Here is a 23,054-nt window from a genome sequence, read left to right as displayed (position 1 = left end):
ACTATTCTAGGTAACTTTTAAGCTATTAAGTATACTATAAAGACCCTGTTAAAAAAGAATTTATTTTGCTGTCGTTAGTGCAAGCTGAAAATATCTTAACTGGCAATGAAATCCGTTCCTATGCACAGATGCATCTCTGCTTTCTTTTTTCATTTCTTTTCCTATTCGTTAAATCTTTTTTTAACTTTAATTCCGCATAACGTATATGTCTGTATCTAGGCACTTGCGCCTCCTACCATTTCCTTCTCTTAGTTCCTTCACATCCGCCTTCTTCAGCGATTTACAGCGCCTCCTTTTGCCTAGCTTTGTTACGTAACAGCCCAGAATCTCAGTTGCGCATCGAACAGGGTCTCGAAAAAAAGACCGCAGGAACGTGCGTTTTTGTGGCAAATCACGGCACACGTTGATTACCCGGACTGTTTTCGTGGAAGGTGATGTTTGTGTTCGTGCGACGTGATGATACGTTACGAACGGATGGCGGTCCTCTAGACTCAATGTTTACGGTATGGTTAATGCCAAATGTTTACCATACATAGGCAGGTAGAGACGCGTTTTGCTGACGAAGCAGGGGTAACCGAGCTGTTATTAGAGTGAAAAGTAGATGCGTATAAAATGGGAAGCAGTAGGGATTCCACAGACAGTTTTGAGGCGGTGGATGAGCTTGAAGATGGTGTACCGCGGGATCTTGCCTCCGGTGGAGAATTGGGTGGCACGTTGAAGGAGGAGCCAATGGAAACTGATGAGCAATTGCCTTTAGATAAAGGAGGTGAGCAAGAGGAAGTTAAAGAGGAAGAAAACAAGGAGAATAAGGAGGAAGCTGAGGTGGAGCGAGAGGAAATTAAAGAAGACGAAGAACGCGTGAAAGAAGAGAACAATCCGGAACTCATAGTTCCTCAGACGCATGAAATCGTGATACCTTCTTATTCTAGATGGTTTCATCTGAATCGGATAAATGAGATAGAGAAAAAGTCCTTACCAGAATTTTTTACGAACCGTATTCCTTCTAAAACTCCTCAGGTATACGTGAAATATAGAAACTTTATGGTCAATTCGTACCGTTTAAATCCTAATGAGTATTTTACTGTGACCTCGGCACGCCGAAACCTATGTGGGGATGCAGGCTGCATTTTTAGAGTGCACAAGTTCCTCGCAAAGTGGGGCTTAATAAATTATCAGGTGAACGCAAAAGTGATTCCCAAGGCTGTTGAACCGCCATTTACAGGCGAGTTTTCCACCCGCCATGATGCTCCTCGTGGACTTTTTCCGTTTCAGTCTTACAAACCTGCTGTGCAGATTCCTGATATGTCGCGCCTGAAGAAAATGATGACGCAGTTGAGAGACCCAGCTCAAGTTACAGAACCAGCAAATTCTGAACGGGAGACTAATTCTGATAATTCTGGAGCAGCTCCTACAAGCGTTAAGCGCGAAATGGTGCCGCCTGCAGTATCAAGCAAACCTCCTAAGAGACCAAAACTAGAAGAAATGGTAGATAAGGATTGGAGTAAGGATGATCTAATGAAGTTGCTCAAGGCTATCCAACAGCATGGTGCAGATTGGCCCCAGATTGCAAAAGAAGTGGGTAACAAAACACCTGAGCAGTGTATCCTCCGGTTTTTGCAACTCCCAATTGAAGATAATTTCTTAGAGACAGAAGAAAATCTAGGCCCACTAAAATACGGTGCCCATCTTCCCTTTAGCAAGGCAGATAACCCTGTTATGAGCACAATAGCTTTTTTGATTGGGTTAGTGGATCCAAAAACAGTGCAGGAAATGACCAAACGGGCAATCACATCGATCACTGGTGAAGATGGAACCCCTACTAAAGACACACAAGGACAAGCTGAGCCAAAGCAGGAAGAAAACCAGCAGGATGAAACAATTGGAAGTGCTGTCAAAGAGGCTACTGAAGTTGCTATTTCCACTATCGGCGTCAGGTCGCATGTGTTTGCCAATAACGAAGAAAGACAATTGAATGCCATAGCCAACGAACTTGTTACTACGCAGATGAAAAAGGTTGAATTAAAACTAAAGCTATTAGATACAATGGAGAAATCCCTGGAAATAGAACGTAAGACATTATTAAAACAGCAGGAAGAGGTTTTTATACAGAAATTTTCATTTGCCAAACACGCAATTGGTATATTGGAGAAATTCGACAGGTTATTAAATGAAGATGAACAAGATCCCGCTAAACTGAAGGAACATATGGAGTCGCTGCGCAAGACTGTGATGAATCCTCCGACATTTTCCATTAGCACTGTAACCGATTCTGTACCGAACTCTGCTTCTAACGGCTCTAATCAAACGCCAGGCACGGTTAATAATGAGGCAAGTCTGGGACCCTTTGATGAACCAAGTGTTAAGCCTGTTTCTATTGATGCTCCCCAGTTATATCGTTACTGGTCAGGTTAAAATCGAGCTGCACTGTCACTTGTTTGCATCTTGCATTACTTATCGAAGGTCATTAGATTAACGAAACCAGCATGCGTTATTGAATCTACGTACCAGAGATAGGATATATAGAAGGAGTCTTTAATTATTCCCTGTATTATTATTATATTGTTATTTGTATATACTAAATTTTTCTTATTATGTATATAATGGGAATACCTTTACACGTTCGAACAATATGATTACTACGTGTGCAACAACTTTAAAATTAAATAAATATCTTCTTAGTCTCCTTGTTTAGCGTATCTGAGAATAATATGGCCTCAAATGATAATATGGATCTCCAACGGGCTTTGGAGGTTTGGAGAAACGCTGATTTACCAAGTTTACAACAAACACTTTACGAGAGTGTATTAGAAATCAAGAAACTAGAATCCAAAACATTAGAAACTAAGGAGTTTTTAGCTCAAGAAATTAAGCAATTTAAGGCGCTCGATGATGATGGCAAAGTAGCTGAGTTTAATAAGATTATCAAGCGGTTTCAGAGCGAAATCGACGCGTTGACGTTAAGATCACAGTTTTCAGAACAAAAATTGGATGAGGCATATGGGAAAATAAGGAATGCTCCAGATACCAAGTTGCTGCTAAGTTCAACTATGGATATTCTAAACAAGCAGGGTTCTTTAGATGAACTTGCGCAAGAAAACAAGGAGCTTAAAGATCGCCTGGCTAAAGTAGCAGACTATGACAAATTGAAAGAAAGGATATCTGAATTAGAAGATAAGTCGGTTAAGAATCTTACGAAGAGAATTCTAGCTAAGGAGCAGGAAGTGAACTCGAAATGGGCTGAGAAGGATAGGAATTGGGAAAAGAAGGAAGCTGAGATGTCGAAACAGCTACAACTTTTAAAGGATACAAATAAGTTAATGGAGGCAAAGTTATCAAGAAAGGCTGACTTAGCTAATGATTCAAGTCCATCTGATGAGGAGCATGATGGTGGTGTTTCTGTCCAGAGATCTTCTGCAGAGTTTGACTTACTAGCTCAGGAACTAGAATCTGCACAGTTACGGATCCTTGATCTAGAAACGCGAAATGAAGAACTGAGTGGTAATCTAGCCAAAGCAACCAGTATTGCCGAGCAAGAATCTGAAATGTACGCAAAGGACATGAAAATAAATGAACTGGAAAGTGAGAACGCTTTATTAAGTGCAACCTTGGATCGTGAGCGTTCTTCATTGTATGAGCTTAACAAGCGTAAGGAAGAACACGAAAAGTTGACAGCCCAAAGGCTGTCCTCTTATGAGAATGAGATACAGACATTAAGACGCACTTTGGCCAAATATTCAGACTACGAGCAATTAAAGCAAGATTTGGCTGCTTTGAGAAAAATCGGGTTCGGAGACACTGATGGTGACGCTGAGAATGGAGATGACAAGAGCGTTGACGCTGCCTTGGTAACAGCAAATAAAAAACTCCAGTCTACTCTCGTAGAAGTACGTGGTAAGAATCAGGAACTGCAGTCGATGAACTCATCATTGACCACCCGTGTTTCCCAGTTGCAAAAGCAAGTGTTCGAATTGGAGGATCTCAATGCAAAGCTAGAAGCAGATTTAGGGAAGATTGATGATGTCAGCACCAGATTTAGCGACACAGCTAGTATGATCTCAGGAGTAACCAGGCAGATTACAAATAGAACGGGCAGGATATCACCTAGTTCATCCATCTTTGGAATACCTGAGGACGGTGAACAATTAGCTGTCAGTTCTACGACTACAACGGACTCCATCTTACCAATTGTCGTCCAGCAGAGGGATAGAATACGTAATAAAAACATGGAATTGGAGCGTCAAGTGAAGCAAAAATCTCTAGACCAGGGCAAATTAGGACTGGAAATCCAGCGCTTGAAGAAGGATAATCAAAAGCTATATGAACGTATTAGATACTTATCTTCATATTCAAAGGTCAATTCTACCTCTCGCCCACAGTCTGCATCTTCCGATGTAGAAGCACAGTATGCAAGTAGCTACGAGGAGTCCTTGCATCCATTGGCCAACTTCAAGAAGCTGGAGCAAAGAAGGTACCACTCAAGAAAGATGTCTCCCCTCGAAAAGGTTTTCTTGACCCTGGCAACTAAGATTCTAGCCAACAAAACAACAAGGATGTTGTTTCTGTTCTACTGCTTTGGCCTACACGCCCTAGTCATGATGATGTCGTTATATGTCATACGCTCATCGGGCAGCACTGTACCAGCGTAAATAAAGTAACATATGTACAGATAAGTCCGACAGGTATATAACAGCGGAGCAATCGATAAATATAGTTCAACAAAAAGTTATTTGCATATTTTGTGCGTTAGATTATACAGTGAAATGGTAAGCACAACAAAAAGAGATATGCTAGAGTAAATTTATAAAACTATCAGTGACAAAATTTAAGCAGTGATTCTCTTTTGGTTAGCCAATCTACCTCTTTGTCTGGAAGACAATCTGACAACCTTCTTCTCAGTAGCCTTTTCAACAGCTTCTTCCTTTTCAGTTAGAACCAATTCAATGTGGGATGGCATGGATTCGTACTTGTTGATTCTACCGTGGGCTCTGAAGGTTCTTCTTCTTTGCTTTGGAGCGTGGTTAACTTGAATGTGAGAAACGTACAACTTGGTAGCATCTAAACCCTTGACTTCAGCGTTGGAAGCGGCGTTTTGCAACAAACCTTGGATAAACTTGACAGACTTAGCTGGCCATCTAGCCTTGGTGACACCGAATTCCTTACCTTGAGCGGTTCTACCAATAGAAGAGTTGTATCTTCTGAATGGAATAGCTCTTTGGTGGTCCAAGACTTGTTCCAAGTACTTTTGGGCCTTTTGTAGGTTCCAACCGGAGATGGCTTGAGCAGTCTCTCTGGTGTTCTTGAAGGAAACTCTCAAGTAAGAACCACGAGCGGAAGCAGACTTAGCTGGGTTAGTGGAGGTAGCACCGTATCTAGCCATTATATCGTCGTCTTTGTCAGTTCTGTCTGTAAGTATGTTTAAATGCGGGCAATATCAGGTATATCTCTTGTAACCAGTGATGGTTGGGTACCGTATGGTGGGTGAATCCGCGTAGACAGTTCGGCGTGGACGGGTGAAGCTAGTCCGGCCGACCCACCGCCCTGTCTAACGGTCTGGAGCCAGCCTGAGCCAGGACAGACACGTTGGCGCTAGGCAGAGAAGCCAGGCAGAGAATAGCCGAGCCCACTTCGTCTAAGCGGATGAAAATCAACGCTCAAGAAAATTGTTCTATGTGTGTGGGTTTATCTTCTCTATGCGGATGTACGGGTTCAACAGTCGTGGGTGTTATGTAATCCGTCGGCCATTATCGACGTATTTGAGTGTTATTTACCGCCACCCTTTCATTTAAAGCACAACAGTTAAACGACAACACTACATTAACAGAGAGTAAGCATAGACGGAGTGATATAAAGGAGTAATAAATTCGGACCAATGAGATATAGTGTAATAGCTCTCTTATGTGTGGCCCTTGCTCAAACTGCTGATTGCATTGACTGTTTAAAAACCCTTTCGCGCTACAACGTTGATAGGATTGTAGAAGGTTATACGGATACGGAAACACCTCCAAGTTCTACACGCGAGCTAATATGGATCGATCTATGTTCTACACATGAAGATAAAAAGCCTAAGGAGTGCGATGATGGCAGTATATTCTGTTATCGAAAGGAAGTAAAACTGCAGGATACTGAACCAGTAGTGACGGAAGTCATCAACTTTTCTAACAACAATGACATTAAAATAACAACTTCGCAAGACGCGTTTTCAGTTTACTTCCCAGCGGTCCAGTGGGGTGCTCAGGCTGTTGAAGCTCACTTGAATTTTGTGTGTAACGAGAAAGAAGGGGGCGGTGAGGTACAGGTAGTCAAGTGGGATAAACCAAACTCATTGTCAATAGATATCAGTGGGCCATCTTCCTGTTTCAAAAAAGACAATACAGCATCTCCCAAGCATGGTGGTTTTGGATCATGGATTCTTTGGTTGTTTTTGTATGCGATTTTGTTCACTGTAATATATTTATTGGTCGTATCATATCTTAACACAAGGAACGGTAGTCTGCAAGACTTCCGCGAAGAATTTACAGACCGTTCTGGCAATCTCCTAACTTCCTTACCAGATTTCGCTAGAGAATTGGTTGGGAAAGTCGTCAACAGCAATTCTTCCTCCAGAGGAGGGTACAGTGCAGTATAGGTAACATCCAGACTTCCGCTCCTATCGCTTTCATTGCTAAACTCCAGTACAAAGTCATGTATTTTTATTAGCAAATATATACACATACGTTTATATGTATCTCTACATTAATTTGGGTTATTTCTGTTGCACAGCTTTCTGTAAAGCTTCCATTGCGTTGTGAGCGGTAGTCTCCAAGTAGTGCTTCTTCACTTTTAGGGCACTAATTTGGCCGTCAATTGCAGTCTCATCTTTCTTAAGCTCCTCAGTATAAGTGTCCTTCTTCTGTAGCATGAACATCTTGCCACAGGACCTCCATATATCATCCACTGGATACGATGCTAGTTCTTTTGATGTTATTTGTGCTAGCTCCTTTCGACTTTGCATCTGATTCAAGTGAGCAACTACCAAATCCAACTCGGCCTTGGCAGACCTTACACCAGCAGCAATCTCCTGTATCAGTTTATCGTTGGAAGACATGTTTGGGTGACTAAAGGGTATCTATTGGTAGTTCGGTGTTGAAGTAGTTACCTCGTATAACTTTTCAACATCTTCAACATGTAAAGAAAACCTAACTACTCTCATTACCTTAGAAATTATAGACATAAAAGAATTAGCCAAAAGATGCAACGGAAACTTGTTAGGTATGCGCTGGCTACTGGTAGATCACTTCATAGCTGCAGAAGGCTAGGAAATTCGCTGGGTATTGACCGGTCAGCTGAGAATAACTTGAAGACCGAAACGAACAGACTTTCAAAAACACTTACGAAGTTTTGGGAAACCGTAGGATTGGAAACAGTTGATGGACAAGTGACTGTGCAAATTGATAATAAACCAATCCGCACTCCTTTAGGGAATCCTTTGCGCGTTTCTTCGAACCGTCGCACGTTGGCGCATATGTTACGTGATGAGTGGGCAAATTTACCAGATTTATCGATTAAACCTCATTCTCTTCCACTGACTTCGATTGTATCCCGTTGCATTGATTTAGCACAAGCTAGTGAAGCAGGTACGGACCCTGATGTTGTTGCTAAGGTTGGTGGTGACCGCACTGTGGTGTGCGAGATGCTGTTACGCTACCTTGACACTGATACCTTGCTATGTCTGTCTCCTAAGGCAGAGTACGAAGGAAGATTGAGAAAGGCTCAGGAGAAGATGTACATTCCTATTATTTCCAGAGTAGAGCAACTTCTCGGTAAATTCAGTGAGGAGCCTATTAGATTACAGCTTTTAGATGCCGACATTCACGGTCTAACAGGAAACAAGCAGACAGAAGCAGTGCGGACGGCAGCTAGAAACTATCTTAAACAATTAGATGTCTGGGATGTTGCTGTTTTTGAGAAGACCGTTTTGACTACAAAATCGTTCATCTGTGGGATGTTGTTACTAGAGAATAAGTCCTCAACGAAGAGCGAGATGCTTCCCATCACTATGGAAGAAATTGCACAGGCAGCTACATTAGAAACTATTTATCAAGTGGAAAAATGGGGAGAGGTTGAGGATACACATGATGTTGAGAAACGTGACATTAGAAGAAATATTAACGCTGCTGCAATGGTTGCATACAAGGAATAATCTTGAATTTCATGCAGAATGTAAACCGATAAAATGACCAATCGTTAAGAACTTTACATATGTATAATACAACACAATTTATTGTTGGCTGCACTACAGTCTATATTTGAATACGCCTTGCAATGTGTTTGTGATAGCCAACTAGCAACCCTCAGGCTCCGAGTCACTCATAGTAGCATAATTATTATAGGCAAGATTGATAGATAGAGCACTCGTATTAATTGAGCATTCTTCCAACGATGAAGTTGACGAAGCAAGCAAAGTTTGCGACAAGTTTGCGAGTTGGAGCTCATAGAAGGGGACGGTAATTTCGCTAATTCCGCCGCTCGCTATCTGGGGTCGTGGAGAAAACGGTAATTCTAGCCCCAAGCCAATGCAGCCGGGAGGGCATAGTCGATGCAATTTCTCATGTTTAAGCCTAAACTTTTGGAGTACATGAGATGTATTTTTTGTGCATGCTAGGGTTGACTGCATGGGTACTGCGGTCCAAGTGTTGTCAAAAAGCAGTATTAGATTATTTCTCCAGAATTTTGACCATTCATGAGAATTCAATGACACCAATTGCAGTCGCAGATTGCTCCTCTTACAGAGCTGTAACTCAAACCCATTTTCAATTTCTCGCACAATATTGAAGTCGGCTTTCCTAACAGGATAGAACAGTAAAGAACGGCCGATACTTGACACATTTACAATCCCCTCAATTAGATCACTTAATAACTTACTGCTATTTCCAACAGAATATGGTAGTTGCTGTTCCAAAATTTTGAAGACAACCAGCTCCCCAGAATGCAACTGACATACATCAACCAACAAATGCTCGTAGTTTAGCACTGGAATGCTTAATCTGAAGAACCCCCTCTTCGCAATTTGATTGATTTTAAGGAGAGGAGGACTAATGAAATCAAAATTAGGCGAATGCAAATCTCTTACGTTGTCGAATAGAAGCCTAGTTCCTGAGACATAGTTCCAAGTCTTAACTAGTTGGCACTCAAATCTATACAACATATTGTCGATTCGCTGGCAATTGATCACTTCTGCTAGTTGCCGTAGATTTGAATAGATTTTAAGCACGAATTCCATCATCATCAAATTTAAACTTAGTGGATGGTACCCCAGGGTTCTACCAAACAGTAAATCCAAGCAACTGTTTAAAATCATCCCGCATTTTTCTAATCCAAGCAGTTTCCGCTGCATATATACATTTAACTTATCCTTATCAATGACTCTATTGCCAATATACTTCTCCAGTTGCCTATGCTGGAAAAGAACTAGTTGTATCTGATCAACTAGCAAGTCCAAGGCTTGGTTGAATCGGCTTACAGGGCAAACCTGCGAAACCTGGTGATTAACCGAACATAAAAATTTCCTTAATGACAGTAAAACTTGGTAATGAATGGGCTCTAGGGATATCAAGCGCTCAATTTGCATTCCTAACCAGTATTTGGGATAAATTTTACAGTATCTTGATCTTTTAAGGATGATGCATCAAAGATTTAATACTGTTGTATTACTATAATGATAGACCCCTTTCCCAGCTTGTAGACTATTTTTCCATCCTCTAAGATCAAGTACAATTAATTTCACTTAAAATACCTAGCTATCAGCTCTCGTTCACCTTTGTTTCAATTCTCCCTTTGAGTTTTACTATAATAGGGGGATGATCAACCGTGTCATCATGAACTGACTTTTTCAGCACATACCGCGGAAGCTTAAGTGACTGACGCCAAGCTAAACCAATCGATCCATAATAAGGTTCTAGAAATTAATCAATTGATGATATCTATGTAATTGTTGCTGTACCATGTAAGTACATACCCAACTTTGGGTATCTTCTATATATATTTCACGAAAGTTCTGCGGGAAATGAGTATGTGGATTATCCGGGATCAGAAGCTACAAGAGCCAAAGATCTTCAGTACTTTTCGTAGAATTCCGCTATTTCAGCTGGACAAGTACCCCTTTCGCGGCAACCTTTAAATAGTATAACGACATCATCATCGGTATATGTAGCAGAGTTTTCTATGTCTTCGGGCTTCTTTTGATCAGAGTTCTTGTCCGCTGGATCGTATACGGCAGATATGACTTTAGGTTTAATCAAGGCAGTTCTTGACAACATTTTTGGATGCCACTGTAACATGTGACCGACACTGTCTCCAAAGTGCTCCCACTTGTAGTTTCTGATCAAGGGGTCAGAAAGGTAGTCCAAGAATGCTTTTCCGTATAGACTTGGGGTAATTATGAAAGAGTTCGTTTCAATTTGGCCATTAGGTGTATGCGGAATAATCATTTTAACGTTACTCATAGGTAATTCACGGTGTGTCAATATAGTAGAATCTTTGATAACCGGAACACCCTTCAAAACAATATTTTTGAACACCTTCTCTGACAACAAATGTTTCTCAAGAGAGAAGTCCATGTTCATAATCAAGCCCTCTTGATCTATAAACCAGAAGTATTTGGCACGTGGGAATGCATGCATAGCAGCTCTCATGATTAATGGCTTCATATACTCATAGCTCTGATCAATAGTTTGTTGCTGAACCATTGGAATAAATTCCTGTGCCCAACGAACATAGATGCCGTATTGCTGTCTGTAAGCATAATCATAACGGTTTTTAATGATCCGTGTCACGGTATCCTTGTCATATCTCTCAAAATCAACTAAGCTCACAATGACAACTTCAGGGTGACCAACAACCTTCTTATAGGTTTTCTTACCGGTATCCAAAAACATTTTTTTTACAATCGTAGCTTCACTATTTTCCTTCCTATTCTTTTCAGTCAATGGAGGATCGTTCTCTTTGTAGATATAAAAGCTGTTACCATGCTCGTCAATTCTCCGCACAAAAAGCTGGTTAAGACCCATCTGTCTTAAAACATTGATGTGGTTGACTTCTGGGAAAATGTAAGGCTTCTGAAGCTCAATCTCATAAAAATAATAACCATGCTTGGCTGGAGGCTGCGCAACAGGAGGTGTAGTGCCAAGTACTATGTTTGAGATCAGATATAAAACTAGCCCGATTCCCGCTAAAATGCCTCCTAGTGTAAATTGTAGGTTTCGTCTCTTTTTACTTAGCAATGCAAGCCTTAGTTTATAAAGCCTCCGACCAATGCCATCTCTGGCTGAGATAGGCTTTGATATGGGTTTATATGGCATACTGTATTAACGGACGTAAATGACTGCCTGTGCTATGAAAAGCTTTTCCGAAACGGATATAATAACCAAAACCACCAAAAATCACTATTAAGCTATTACCAATGGCTTCCAGGGTTACGATGTAGCTTACTAGCCAAATCTCGAGTTAACAAAGTGGTTACGAATGTATGAACGTAAAGTTCATAATAAAAACATGTCACTATTAATATTTCTTTATGATATCTTTTTTAACGACCTGGTTTTAATGGGTCATAAAGGGTGCTGCTGATCACTGTTTAATAGCTCTACTGGGTGAAGGAAGAGACGGATACTCTAAATAGATGTTTTCATCGTCTTCTCCATCATCACTTATCGCGGTGTTAGCATCTATGTAATTTAGTTGTGTGGATAAATTGTTTAATCTGTGTTTTACCTCACGGACTTGTAAGACGCGAATAATGACCGACATTATAGCACTGCCAATACTGGTAGCTATCAAAGCGTATGCACCTTCTTTGAAGCGTGGAACCTGTGTAGCACTGTAAAAGAGCAAGGACCACCATGCATTTACGGCACCTGAGAACATGTTCATTGAGGCCAAAACGATGGCCCGTTCTTGAATATCATTGTGGCAGATAACGTTGGCCCAAGAGAAGAATACGGCCTGGCCGGCGTATGCAACGCCTCCTAAGTACTGCGCTGTAAACATCATCGCGTGATTGAGTGGATCCACTCTTATGAGAATCGCGACAACGCATAACAGCATTGCCAGTATCACGGCGATGTGCCAATGGCGTGCGATTCGTACCTTGTTAAGGTATGCAGCAAATAGGAATGTTGCAGCAATCCCTACAGCATATATGCCAATAGGATAGTGGTTACGGGCGGTAATATCATAACCCTGGTTGGTTAACCACAGAGAAAAGGTGACATTGGAGGCGAAGGAGATGTTCTCACCACCAAGGATCCAAAGAAAGCTGAGCAACCACCAGTGCCATCTTCCTAGAACCCGCTTAAATACTGAAAAGTCCAATCTGGTAGTTTCGTCGCGAATCGGCAATCTACTCTTGGCGTATCTAAGCTCTTGTTCGCTGAACAGCAGTGTCTTAGCACTTCGGATCGTATGATCGGGTGTTCCAGGAAAGAATAAATAACCGTAAGCGGCGATTGGAAGGGTAATAAGGAAATCTATTATGAATAGCCAGCGCCAGCCAGCAAGTCCGCGAGTACCATCCATAGCATTAAAAATTGCAACTTGCATTAGCCCGCTAGTCATAGAACCCACTAGACCCGCTGATGTAAATATTGCGCTTCTGATAGGAAGCTCATCCTCCCGGTACCATGAGCCCAGAATCAAGTGGGTCCCACTAAACGTACAACTTTCGAAGATCGCCTGGAAGAACCGAATCGCGCAACAATAGCGGAAAGAGTTGGCGCGGTACATGGCAAGGGTGAGGATGCCCCAAAGGAAAGTACACAGACTAAGCCATAGTCGAGGCTGGACCTTCAGTAGTATCAAGTTATTAGGCAGCATACCAAGGATGTAACCTATTGTGAAGCATGTGTTGATTAGATTGAACTCATTGCCCTTCAGGTCAAGGTCCTTCTTCATCCCAGTAACATATGCATTGCCAAAACTCACACGATCAACATAGTTAATCCAATACTGTAGGCATACAAAAGATAGGACAAAGATATCAATCTTAAGTAGCAAGTGTCGCTCATTAATTTTCGGCTCAGTAAATCCCGGTTTCTCAGTTGCATTTGAAGTACGAGAAGTAGCCCCGGACGAGCTTCTTCTTAGTTTGATAGGTATGGCCATATAACTACAATACGATGTACGGGACTATTACTGCGGTTCAACTTAAGTTTGACATGTCCTGTCCTTTAAAGATTCACTATTAACAATATATAAAGATAGCGCTAACTTTCATGAACAAAAATCCGGGCGGTAATAGGCTATATATTATTTGTAATAATTTGCAACTTGAAAGGGACCGAAACATGACCCCTAGTCTTCTACCCCATCATCGCCGTCAAGCAGCTTTTCTATTTCCTTTTCAAACCTTTGATCTTTCGCAGCAGTGGCATCACTACTATCTGTTTTCAGCTTCTTCACCTTCACCAGCTCCATCTCTTCAGTCAAAAACTCGTTTATATCGTCTTGAAGGCCAGTCAGTTGACAACGTAGCTGTGACAGTGCGGTTGGTTCCCCTGATGGACCTATCTTAGGGTCACTTGGACAATCTCTGTCAATCTGACCTGCCTGTAGTACATGCGATGATGGGCCTGTTGTAGCACCTTGTGTAGTACGATAACGATCTTTCAGCGGATCAACAGTGAAAACCCGCTTATCATGCGTAGGAGAAGAGTATACAGCAGTGGGTAACGACATTTGAGCGTTCGTTCAACGTTGTTTTACACTACTGTCGTTAACAAAGGTTACTGAGCTCTTAACATAGATTCTCCTTTCGTGTAACGTGATTCGCTTCACAGTAACTTACGGCTCTGCTAGTATCAAATTGTCGTCCTTTGGCGGTTCTGGTATGTTGCTTATTGATCTCTATCTACCAGTTGAGAACTCGCTCTCTTGGAGTTTCTCTTTCCCATCTCTATGCTTTGTGTGTTTGTTGTGTACATCTCATCGCTTCGTGATTGACAGATTCAGTTCTTAATGGTAACTTCCGTTGACAAATCTTGAAATGATCAACGCTAACTCAAACTACAATCACTAACGCGAACTGTATTATTAACTCCTTTTACATGTACAATAAACAGATTACAAAACTTCGAGATTTTGCTCATTGAACAAAACTATACAAATCATCTACATAAATTAGTGAACAATTCAATTCAAATCAAGCAATTCTTGCCCCACAGGATTTTTTACAATCTAAATACCTTCCTCGCCATCTGGATGCTTACCATTTTTAATCAATTGAAGGTCCTCTGTAAACATTATGTTAGTATTCTAAACTTCTTGGAAAGCCGCCGTCAAAATAATAATAAACATACTTTGTACCAAGGATAAATAATAGCCTCTACTACCGTCGTCACGGTCGATCATTCTATTAGTAGCATCTGCCTCAACATAAACGAGAGCACTATAATTAATAGTTAGTAAACTGACGCAAAACTGACAGTACAATTAAATTAGTCTCTAACATACCCCTTTCTGACATATTGAGTCAAAAAATTAATCTGATTATCGTTAAAGACAGTCAAATTAAACCAATTTGTTGGTGCATCTTTTCTTGGTTGAGAAGCAATTGAGTATTTCAAGTATCTTACATTGTTTGGGCTAGTATGTTCAGCGAAATCACTTCCAATTCTACCAACAATGGAAAATTTGGCGAAATTTAAGTTTCTAGCAGTAGAGTGTAATTGACGAACTTGACGTAACATTTTAATCTAGTATAGTTTCTGTTTACGACACTTTCCGCCGCTGAATAAACACTACCGGCTCTGCACTTCAGTTTACATTTTGGAAAATTGAGCATCACGTCAGACGAAATCACCAAAGCCGGGTAACTGGGATATACGTTTTAAAAATGGCTCAACGCGTCAGGACTGAATAGCCAGGTACGATAAGGCTGGCGAGCCGAGTAGATGCTATAGCGGGATAAGTAGCGCAAGCTCTAATATATTTTGGCAATATTGCCTCTTTTGTGTAGGTATACTTTTATCTTTTATGAGATAAAAATGGGTACACTCATTGCTATCTGTATAAACACCCTGATGTAATAACAAATGGACTTTCGTAAGCAAAAGGCATATATATATATATATTCGAGTCATCGAGTCATTATAAAGGTAAGAAAATCTTAGTCGCCGTATTTATCTTTATTCGTATAGAAATAACTTACACTAATAAAACGTGTACTATTACGTATTAAGGTTACTCCTGCAAATCTGATCTCGATCATTAGGTAATGAAGGATTAAAAACGGTGTAAAACAACTTATAAGGATACCTGTGAGAAACCAAAGTGCTAGAATAGTTTAAAATAGGTAGGCATATTAAGAAATTGTGAACTGAAGTAAATTATAGTCATTTAAGCAGGCTTAATGAGTTTTAATAAGTACTTGGAGAAGCGCAAAACAGCGCAAAAGCCACCTGCTGAGGACACACGGGAATCAGGGCGGTTAAAAGGGTCTTCATTGAATGAAGATGTGATGTTAGAGCTGTTTTCTGCATTCCAGACCATTGATGAGAAGGATGTGTTTGTGCTAAACATGCCTGCTACTGCTGGTGCCAGATGGGCCACTTCGGATGTAAGTGACGAGGAAACAAACCAGCATTTTACGGAGATCCAATCCGAAGAACTTGCGATTCTGAGCGATTCCAGTAACGATCTAGAGAGTCCTACAAGGTTTGTAATGTCGGACAGAGCCGATTTCTGCAGTACAAGTCAGTCGAACAACGAGCGAATCGATGACTGGTGTTTGAGTCATCTCTCTGAGCCGAAGCCCACTTTGCTAGATCCACCCAATGCCAGTGTCAGGGATAAGGCCAAATCATGGGGTATTGACTCAGAAGCTCCTACGTGCATTGGGCTTACATTAGATAGTCATATCATAAAAGAAGGGAGGCCGCTAGGGATGTCAGCCTATGAGTCCAACCTCCTGGCTAAACTATCAGCTGGGGAGATTGGGTGGTTGGCTAAGTTCATCAAGGGGTTGGTGCCATATTTGTTGCAGGAGAGGGCGGCTAGAAGACCGCCTCATCCCAAAAGAAGGTATAAAGATATACCAACGTTGTTTCCAGAAAGTAAGCTGCTGGTTGGAGGCTCTCTGGGCATCGGCAACATTTCGCCAGTGCTTAATATCTGCCAGCAGGTCAGGCAGCTGTTGTTTAACACTTTGGAAGAATCTACAAATGAGTCTATTGACGATATCCCGTTGACTCCTGTGTCTTCGCTCTACTCAGAATCATGGTATGGATGGCATTTAGTACCCAGAATTCGCGAGTCCGACTTCTGATGGGTACTGTTGAAGGAAGCATACATCTTTAAATTATTGAAGAGGGGAAACTGCTACTCAATGATTGAGTTCTCTATATATTAAGTTATTTGTTTACTAGATATAGCAGACTATTATAAAGCTTAGCTTGGCAAAAGTTGGACATGCTTGATACCTAAACGAATAGTAAAAATAACTTAACTATTTTAAAACTGTGGCATTAATATCATACAGATAACCCATAATACGCCCCAGAAATAAGGGTTCGGCGAACAGGTACTGTATTCCAGGATCCCTCGACTGCTGCACCAAATGGGTCATCAACGCTCAGTTCCTGACTTTTTAGGGAGAATTCGCCGGCTAATTGGAAACCACGAATTGTAAACCTTGTTTGCACCCCTTTAGCAGATTCTTTTGCAAGACTTTCCGTTATGAATCTCGCTATTAGCCTTTCTTCTGTATCACGCCTTAGAACAACGGGTTCTTTAAATCTCCACGTAACACGCTTCTTTTCTTTACTAAATGACCCTTGTGGTTTTGACAATGCGCTTGTAGCAACAGCATTCTCTATAGCAACAGACACAATTAGGTTGTGCAATACTAATTCTTTAACAGTTGCAGGGAGCCCAGAAAAAATCTTGATTGTCAACATCACACTAGCCTGCGTTTCCTCGAACTTCCATGCTGGATGTATTACAATAGGAACGAGTGATGTTTTCAATGAATACTTCAAAGCGCCTAATGTCCTCCGGAACACGTATTGTGGGTTCAACTTATAAATGAAGTTGGTATTGTCCAGTGTCCTTTCCATGAAGGAATTGTTGACAGTTAATTTATCGAATGGAGTCTCGGATTCCATCTTTAAATGAATTTCTAGAGGTAGTTCATCATCAGATCCCTCGGGAAGACTGTAATTCAACGCCACTTCACCAAGTAAATGGCTAGATGTTAAAATACCGTCTTTAAACTTTGCGTTAACAATCTCACCAATGCTGGCGGTTAAACCATTCCCGTTCAATTCAGTGTGCTGGAAAATTGACTGGCTTGGCAGACTGCTCATGTTCAGAGATGAGTCAACATGTTGCTTCTCATATGATTTAGAATCTGCGGAAAGTTGCGCTGTGTGCAGCGCCTGAGAAGAATTAATTGTAGTAGCAGAAGGCATATTGTGAAAGAGACTAGATTGAACATCACGCCTTCCCTTGTTTTCGTCACTGGAGGCCTGTGAGCTTTTCATTTGATCGCCATCATTAGCAATTACGTCTTCTTCAATCCCGGAAGACGGTTGAACAGGTTTCTGGGTTTGGGATGCAGTTTTCCTAGGTGGCGGTAACTTAATATGATAGTCCGAGCCCTTATTCTTCACGGACGGTGCGGAAGGCTGTGGATGCTCACCATACGTTTGTTTACCTAAATCAGCTTGACCAGAAACTACTCCCTCAGTTTTCTGTGGTGAACGTTCAGGTATCATTTCAGGCTGCTCTGAAGAATGTTTGGACCTCAATTGCGGTTTCAATGGCGTCTGGTATATGGACATATTTGTGCTACTATTAGACAAAGGTTTTATAACCCTTTCCGGTTGGGTCTCTTCTTTACCTGTCTCAGGCTGAGGCTGAGATTGCTTTTCAGATTGCCTATCACTCATTGATTGGTGTTTTGGTTCAGGAACAGGGGCCGAATTAACAGTAACTTGAGCCGGGCTATTTGTTGAGGATAAATCAATTTCATGTATAACTTCATCATGCGGTGTCGCAGACTTGCTGTTTTTCCTCACACCAAATATTGAACCAACTTTAGACCTCAGCTTATTCCTCTTCCTGTGGGGTGAATTTGAAGCAGAGTCAAAGAAATTTCCTGTTAGTATGGAATTCTTCATTGTACTGTTTATTGAAGCCTGACGCGAATTTGACTCGCCAAAACTACTAAATTGAAATGACTTTTTCCGTGACAGAATAAAACTCTCTTTACTGTCCTTAGAAGGAGGATCAAAAGTAAATTCGTGATCCATAACAGCAGAACCGAACCTATCTATCTCTTCATTTGGATTAAATTCCAGTAGAGAATTCATGATGTTCTCGTTTTCGTGCAACGCTGACTGATAAGAATCGCTGATAATGTTCTGATACTGCAAAATGGAGTTTTTCAACATTGCCAACCTATTCTCGTCCGTCAGTTCTAGTTTCTCCAACAAATAAGGCGCCTTTTCTGCCCATTTTATCTCTGCTTTAGCTATATCCTCTTGAGAACCTCTAGAAAGAGCAAGATCTTGGGCAACTTTACTCAATTCCTTACTCAAGTTAGTCGCTTCCTGCCAGTTCGCATCACTATTGTTCTGTTCATCTAGGCTAACAAGAATCTCCCTGTCCAAAACCTTATATTCCTTAATTTTGGACTGCATATCAACCTTTAAACCTTCTATTACATTAGACCACACCTCTCTCAAGCCCCCCAGCCAATCAAATTCCATTCTAGCCAATTCGGACTCCGAAAGTAGATGATTTTGAAGGCTCTCATTATAAATTAGCTTATCCAAATTTTCATTGACGACAATTATCTTACGGAGTTGCTGAATATAATTCTTTCGTAAGTCGGATAGTTCTTTGAATAAAACATAGAATTCCCTATTTATGAATTTTGCATGAGAAAGCCGAATTTTTGTAATTTCGGTCACCTCAAAGGGTTTCTTGGAAGTCAAAATGCTGCTTGAGTATTTGGTCTTCTCGTCTTCCATCCTGATAGTCTTGTAAACTGTTCAACCGTTTATATGACGTCTTTTCACGTAGTCAGTTATGGTCGTAAACCAATTCAATAATTATCTTCCCTATCTGCCTTTTTTTTTTCTTTTTAAACGGTCTACCTTTTCTCACTTAATGCTGAAACAGTTTAACAAAGAAACTGCAAATTAAACACAGCATGTACTCTTCATAACCCAGGCATCTTCCGATGCTAATTTGCTATATTTACTATATTTGATGATTATTATGTTTATATATATCATTCAGAATGATTTCCAAATGAATTAAATTATTTCCACGGCGGAACACATGTATATACTTGTAACTTAATGCAAATGGCTTTACTTCTGCTTACTGGTTGCTTCATCATGAGTGTTTTTCAACATTTCAACCCTGTCATTAATGTAATCACACATTTCATCGTACTTCTTCTTATCATCGCCAATCTTCGCTTCCACGTGGTGGAAACGGATGCGGTTGTCGGTACAGAGGTATTTTTGGAGACCCTGGAACGCAAACAACTCAATATCAAAGTTATCGATACGGTGCAAGTTGTTGAATGATCTGAATTGCTTTCCGTCGTCACCGATATACACTTTCTCATTAAGAAGGTCATTAGGGACGAATTTATGGTAACTTGCGTGTACGAACATGATGTCTATATCCTTTTTGTCAGGAGGGTTGATGTACTTTTCTAGGAAGTCCTTATCAAGGCTGTAGTCAGGTTTGAATTTGTTAAGTTCATCTATTTTCGATTGAACGTCCTGTTTAGCTTCCTGCCACCTTTTATAGTCTTCAACGAAGTCATGTTGTAGCAATCCGACACCTCTATAGAAGTCCTTAACATAGCCGTCAAATTCAATTGGTCTTTTGACCTGATAATATGGCATAGCTAGAGCATGCGCGGCTAGGATAAAAGTCTCTTTATCGCCTTCGCCCGAAGTGCCCTGAGAAAACATTTTGTAAAACCACTCATTTCCATATATGTTGTAATATAGTGCTAACAAGAGCGTATTGAGGTGAGTTCTCTTATTCACTATAATTTGACCTGACTCAGATGTATAGTTGGGGACTGTGCCCTCTAAATCATGGAAGGGAACTTTTTCTTTGTTGTATTGTTCTATATCGTCGAGGTCTAAAGCCGTGAACATGTTAGGAGGATTCACGTCATCCGAGTAAAACCGAGCCCTCCGGGTGAAATTAACGGAAATGCCAGCCAATTCGTAAAAAGAAGGAGAAGTCATTCTGTTCCAGATATCTGGCCACAAGATCAAGCCGTTTTCTTTGTAAGGCACACTGTCGAAAACGTTGTCCAAATTCATTAGCGGGATATTATCTGCATCGATAAAGATGATTTCTTTAAAGCTGGACGCAAGCAAGGCCACAGCTTTATTTTGGTATGACTTCAGCATTGTGTTTGGAGCGCCGTACATAGAAAGTTCATTAAAACATCTCCCATTCATTGTTTCGATAAGCTTGCAAAACTCGTCCTCGGATCCGTCTGACGTTGGAATAAAAACTTCAACCGGAAGCGTAGTACCTCTCTCCCTCAAAGCTCTTATCATAGTAAGAGCCAAAATAGTGTAGCGAGCACCACCAACGGTAACAATTCCTCTTTCATTAGGGTATAAAAGCTGGAAAAGTGACTTCGTAGGCGTTAAGTTGGATAAAATGTAATTAACGTATGAAGTATGCTGCGCTGAAAGCTGTCCCAAAAGCTGCTCGGGTATGCGGTAGCAGCTATTTAGGTTCTCATAAGATTGAATTTTTTCGTCTTCAGTAGTACGTGTGTTAACATCTCGTATTTCGCAACGCTCGGAGTCTTTTAGAATTGACAAATCATGAGGTGGATCGCCAGGGCTGTACCGTTTTAACGCACTCACCACATCCTTATAGTAACCCTTTGGATCTCTTTTCAGACCAAAAGCTGAACCAATATTATCAGTAGCCTCTAGTACCGATTGTAGCCCTGCAGTAACATGTTTCTGGGTAATACTAGAATTAATCCAAAGGAAAATATTGGTGAACAATACAGCCAGCGCAAAGATTATTGTCTTTTTTCTCCTAAACTTCAATAACATAATAAATTATACCTATTGTCTAAAACCAATAATCAGAACGTTGGATCCTTAGTCAGCTTCTTTGGGCGTAGTGATATTGGTTACCACTGTTGGAGTCTTCTAAATATTGAATAATAATATAGGTCTTACAAGTACATACTTAATTATTGGTAAACTCGTAACTAATGATATAAAATTAATAATGTGGACGCCAACTTGAAACAAATGATTGGCGTCTGCTTCTTTAAGGGAAGTTAGCCCCTTCGGCCTGAAGGCTATCCTGGGGATTCTCCTAGAGGCTATCAAAATTATTTAGACCTAACTAAATAAATTACGTTTAGTACGAAGCTGTGTAATATACTTAGCTATGAATAGTTGTTATCAATACAGAGTAACCCCAATTGATAGCAAAGGATATAGCAAGCATATAGCAATTCGCCCCCGTAATAAATTTGCGCGCTATTGTTCTTGTGCATTGACAGCTCCAGACTCATCGGTCACGTGCTCCATTGTATATGAAGGTGATTGGCGGTTGTGGCCTTTTGAGGCGCTGTAGCGGGATTCCGTAGATGCGAGCGATGCGAAGTTGTCAATTGGTTTCTTACCGCCGGAGTTACTCATTTTTTTTGCCGAGGCGTCTCGACCTTTTATCCAGTATAACGTCATTATATACAGATACCTGTATACCAAGCATGTTTACTCCGCGTGGATTATGCACATGGTACAGAACCCTAACTGTAGCAGGAAAAAGCGCTAATCTATTGTGAGGAGCAAAGCATTGTCTCACGTAATACGCTCCACATTGGAACCGCTGTACAAATCTTTGTCAATGCGATCATCTCGACACTGACGCATAGATTCCGTGTCATAAGGCTCAATTCTGTTGTGATAACAAGTCATTGCATCGTCACTTGCAATAAGAGCTTAATTACCGCTGCAAGCAAGCCAATTGCCGTTCTTTCAGGACTTACGGAACTGTTTTTGTTTACACAGCTTGCTAATGTTTACATAGCTACTAGTCCTAAAAGGTTATGCACCCGCTAAGTGTTAATTAATGTTGCTCGCTTCTCCTGTATTAATGACATTAGAAATGCCTACCAGCAATAAAGTTTCTAAATTTGTAGCCCTAAGCATCGAACTTTCCTTGACTGACTCCAGATCTGTCATATATGCTTAAACTTAGGTGTGCTATATTCCGTTGTCTACGTCCTTGTCTATACTTTCGTAAGTTTTACGGCAGTGGGAACCTTCAATGAGGGATGCAGGTGGTTTGTTATCGTGAAATCCTTTTGCGAAGATCAATCTCGATTCAATGGGACTTTGTCGCCATAGGAAATTGTGGCATAATATTACATATTTTTGTTCTACAAACACTAACAAATACATCTCCCAAATCCTAGCATCCTGGCCCTTGCTTGTTCATCCCCAGGATCTTGGCATTATGTCTAGTCACTGATTGTAACCATATCTCGCATAATTGTTGTATTATGAATTGTTACTATTGTTGCGATCGTAAGCGCCATTCGAAGATCGATTAAATCATTATGACGCACTAGTATTGCTTGCACACCTTGCCGATCATCAACCTAGAACCTTGTACCTTTAATTAAAGTTCCCTTCAGTCGAGCCCGCGTTACCTATTCCGTAACCTCTGACACTTGGCAGCATGTTCTGTGTCAATAAAAACATGCACATGGTGACAATAACAATAACAAGAGTGTTTACGTGAGGTGTACGGGTGTGATTTTAAACGCGAAAAACTGCGTCCTGATTTTTTAGAGGCCTTTATGCCAAAAAAGGCATTGAGTCAAATGCAACTACCGATTGAGACTGCATCACGCACTATGAAAATTGCATTATGGCAGGATTTTTTCTTAGCAAGCAAAACTGAGTTGTTTTCGTCATTGCCTAATAGGGCGATGCTGCAGGTAAATTTTGGATCCTTTACTCGCATTGCGTATGCGTTTCTTTTCAATGTTTACA

At 40.8% G+C, this 23,054-nt stretch overlaps 14 protein-coding genes across 14 annotated transcripts; 5 read left to right on the top strand and 9 right to left on the bottom strand.

The window, feature by feature from the left end:
* Nucleotides 1-612: 612 nt before the first annotated feature.
* On the top strand, nt 613-2,412 carry SWI3 (Swi3p; the record flags this gene model as incomplete). The annotated part of the gene is made up of 1 exon (XM_018132077.1): nt 613-2,412. One exon carries the CDS (start codon nt 613-615, stop codon nt 2,410-2,412), a length of 1,800 nt encoding a protein of 599 aa, XP_017987345.1.
* Nucleotides 2,413-2,708: 296 nt separating this feature from the next.
* COY1 (CCAAT displacement transcription factor COY1) lies at nt 2,709-4,646 on the top strand (the record flags this gene model as incomplete). The annotated part of the gene is made up of 1 exon (XM_018132078.1): nt 2,709-4,646. The coding sequence occupies one exon, from the start codon at nt 2,709-2,711 to the stop codon at nt 4,644-4,646; it is 1,938 nt and encodes a 645-aa protein (XP_017987344.1).
* Nucleotides 4,647-4,822: 176 nt separating this feature from the next.
* Nucleotides 4,823-5,377, bottom strand: RPL17B (60S ribosomal protein uL22; the record flags this gene model as incomplete). The annotated part of the gene is made up of 1 exon (XM_018132079.1): nt 4,823-5,377. One exon carries the CDS (start codon nt 5,375-5,377, stop codon nt 4,823-4,825), a length of 555 nt encoding a protein of 184 aa, XP_017987343.1.
* A 492-nt stretch (nt 5,378-5,869) lies between these two features.
* ATG27 (Atg27p) lies at nt 5,870-6,625 on the top strand (the record flags this gene model as incomplete). Its single annotated transcript, XM_018132080.1, has 1 exon — nt 5,870-6,625. The coding sequence occupies one exon, from the start codon at nt 5,870-5,872 to the stop codon at nt 6,623-6,625; it is 756 nt and encodes a 251-aa protein (XP_017987342.1).
* Nucleotides 6,626-6,742: 117 nt separating this feature from the next.
* PFD1 (prefolding complex chaperone subunit) lies at nt 6,743-7,084 on the bottom strand (the record flags this gene model as incomplete). The annotated part of the gene is made up of 1 exon (XM_018132081.1): nt 6,743-7,084. One exon carries the CDS (start codon nt 7,082-7,084, stop codon nt 6,743-6,745), a length of 342 nt encoding a protein of 113 aa, XP_017987341.1.
* A 144-nt stretch (nt 7,085-7,228) lies between these two features.
* ATP12 (ATP synthase complex assembly protein ATP12) lies at nt 7,229-8,179 on the top strand (the record flags this gene model as incomplete). Its single annotated transcript, XM_018132082.1, has 1 exon — nt 7,229-8,179. The coding sequence occupies one exon, from the start codon at nt 7,229-7,231 to the stop codon at nt 8,177-8,179; it is 951 nt and encodes a 316-aa protein (XP_017987340.1).
* Nucleotides 8,180-8,320: 141 nt separating this feature from the next.
* On the bottom strand, nt 8,321-9,607 carry RBH1 (Rbh1p; the record flags this gene model as incomplete). The annotated part of the gene is made up of 1 exon (XM_018132083.1): nt 8,321-9,607. The coding sequence occupies one exon, from the start codon at nt 9,605-9,607 to the stop codon at nt 8,321-8,323; it is 1,287 nt and encodes a 428-aa protein (XP_017987339.1).
* Nucleotides 9,608-10,091: 484 nt separating this feature from the next.
* On the bottom strand, nt 10,092-11,336 carry MNN11 (alpha-1,6-mannosyltransferase; the record flags this gene model as incomplete). The annotated part of the gene is made up of 1 exon (XM_018132084.1): nt 10,092-11,336. One exon carries the CDS (start codon nt 11,334-11,336, stop codon nt 10,092-10,094), a length of 1,245 nt encoding a protein of 414 aa, XP_017987338.1.
* A 268-nt stretch (nt 11,337-11,604) lies between these two features.
* Nucleotides 11,605-13,137, bottom strand: FEN2 (Fen2p; the record flags this gene model as incomplete). Its single annotated transcript, XM_018132085.1, has 1 exon — nt 11,605-13,137. One exon carries the CDS (start codon nt 13,135-13,137, stop codon nt 11,605-11,607), a length of 1,533 nt encoding a protein of 510 aa, XP_017987337.1.
* A 189-nt stretch (nt 13,138-13,326) lies between these two features.
* On the bottom strand, nt 13,327-13,710 carry GON7 (chromatin DNA-binding EKC/KEOPS complex subunit GON7; the record flags this gene model as incomplete). The annotated part of the gene is made up of 1 exon (XM_018132086.1): nt 13,327-13,710. The coding sequence occupies one exon, from the start codon at nt 13,708-13,710 to the stop codon at nt 13,327-13,329; it is 384 nt and encodes a 127-aa protein (XP_017987336.1).
* Nucleotides 13,711-14,208: 498 nt separating this feature from the next.
* Nucleotides 14,209-14,720, bottom strand: RIM1 (Rim1p; the record flags this gene model as incomplete). Its single annotated transcript, XM_018132087.1, has 3 exons — nt 14,209-14,264; nt 14,331-14,419; nt 14,485-14,720. The coding sequence occupies 3 exons, from the start codon at nt 14,718-14,720 to the stop codon at nt 14,209-14,211; spliced, it is 381 nt and encodes a 126-aa protein (XP_017987335.1).
* Nucleotides 14,721-15,382: 662 nt separating this feature from the next.
* On the top strand, nt 15,383-16,297 carry ATG36 (Atg36p; the record flags this gene model as incomplete). Its single annotated transcript, XM_018132088.1, has 1 exon — nt 15,383-16,297. One exon carries the CDS (start codon nt 15,383-15,385, stop codon nt 16,295-16,297), a length of 915 nt encoding a protein of 304 aa, XP_017987334.1.
* Nucleotides 16,298-16,502: 205 nt separating this feature from the next.
* SYP1 (Syp1p) lies at nt 16,503-19,007 on the bottom strand (the record flags this gene model as incomplete). The annotated part of the gene is made up of 1 exon (XM_018132089.1): nt 16,503-19,007. The coding sequence occupies one exon, from the start codon at nt 19,005-19,007 to the stop codon at nt 16,503-16,505; it is 2,505 nt and encodes an 834-aa protein (XP_017987333.1).
* A 345-nt stretch (nt 19,008-19,352) lies between these two features.
* On the bottom strand, nt 19,353-21,092 carry MNN5 (alpha-1,2-mannosyltransferase MNN5; the record flags this gene model as incomplete). Its single annotated transcript, XM_018132090.1, has 1 exon — nt 19,353-21,092. The coding sequence occupies one exon, from the start codon at nt 21,090-21,092 to the stop codon at nt 19,353-19,355; it is 1,740 nt and encodes a 579-aa protein (XP_017987332.1).
* Nucleotides 21,093-23,054: the final 1,962 nt, after the last annotated feature.

This window comes from Eremothecium sinecaudum, chromosome IV (assembly GCF_001548555.1).
Source record: "Eremothecium sinecaudum strain ATCC 58844 chromosome IV, complete sequence".
Lineage (NCBI taxonomy): Eukaryota > Fungi > Ascomycota > Saccharomycetes > Saccharomycetales > Saccharomycetaceae > Eremothecium > Eremothecium sinecaudum.
Note: the sequence above shows the minus strand (reverse complement) of the source record. Positions and strands in the feature narration are given on the sequence as shown.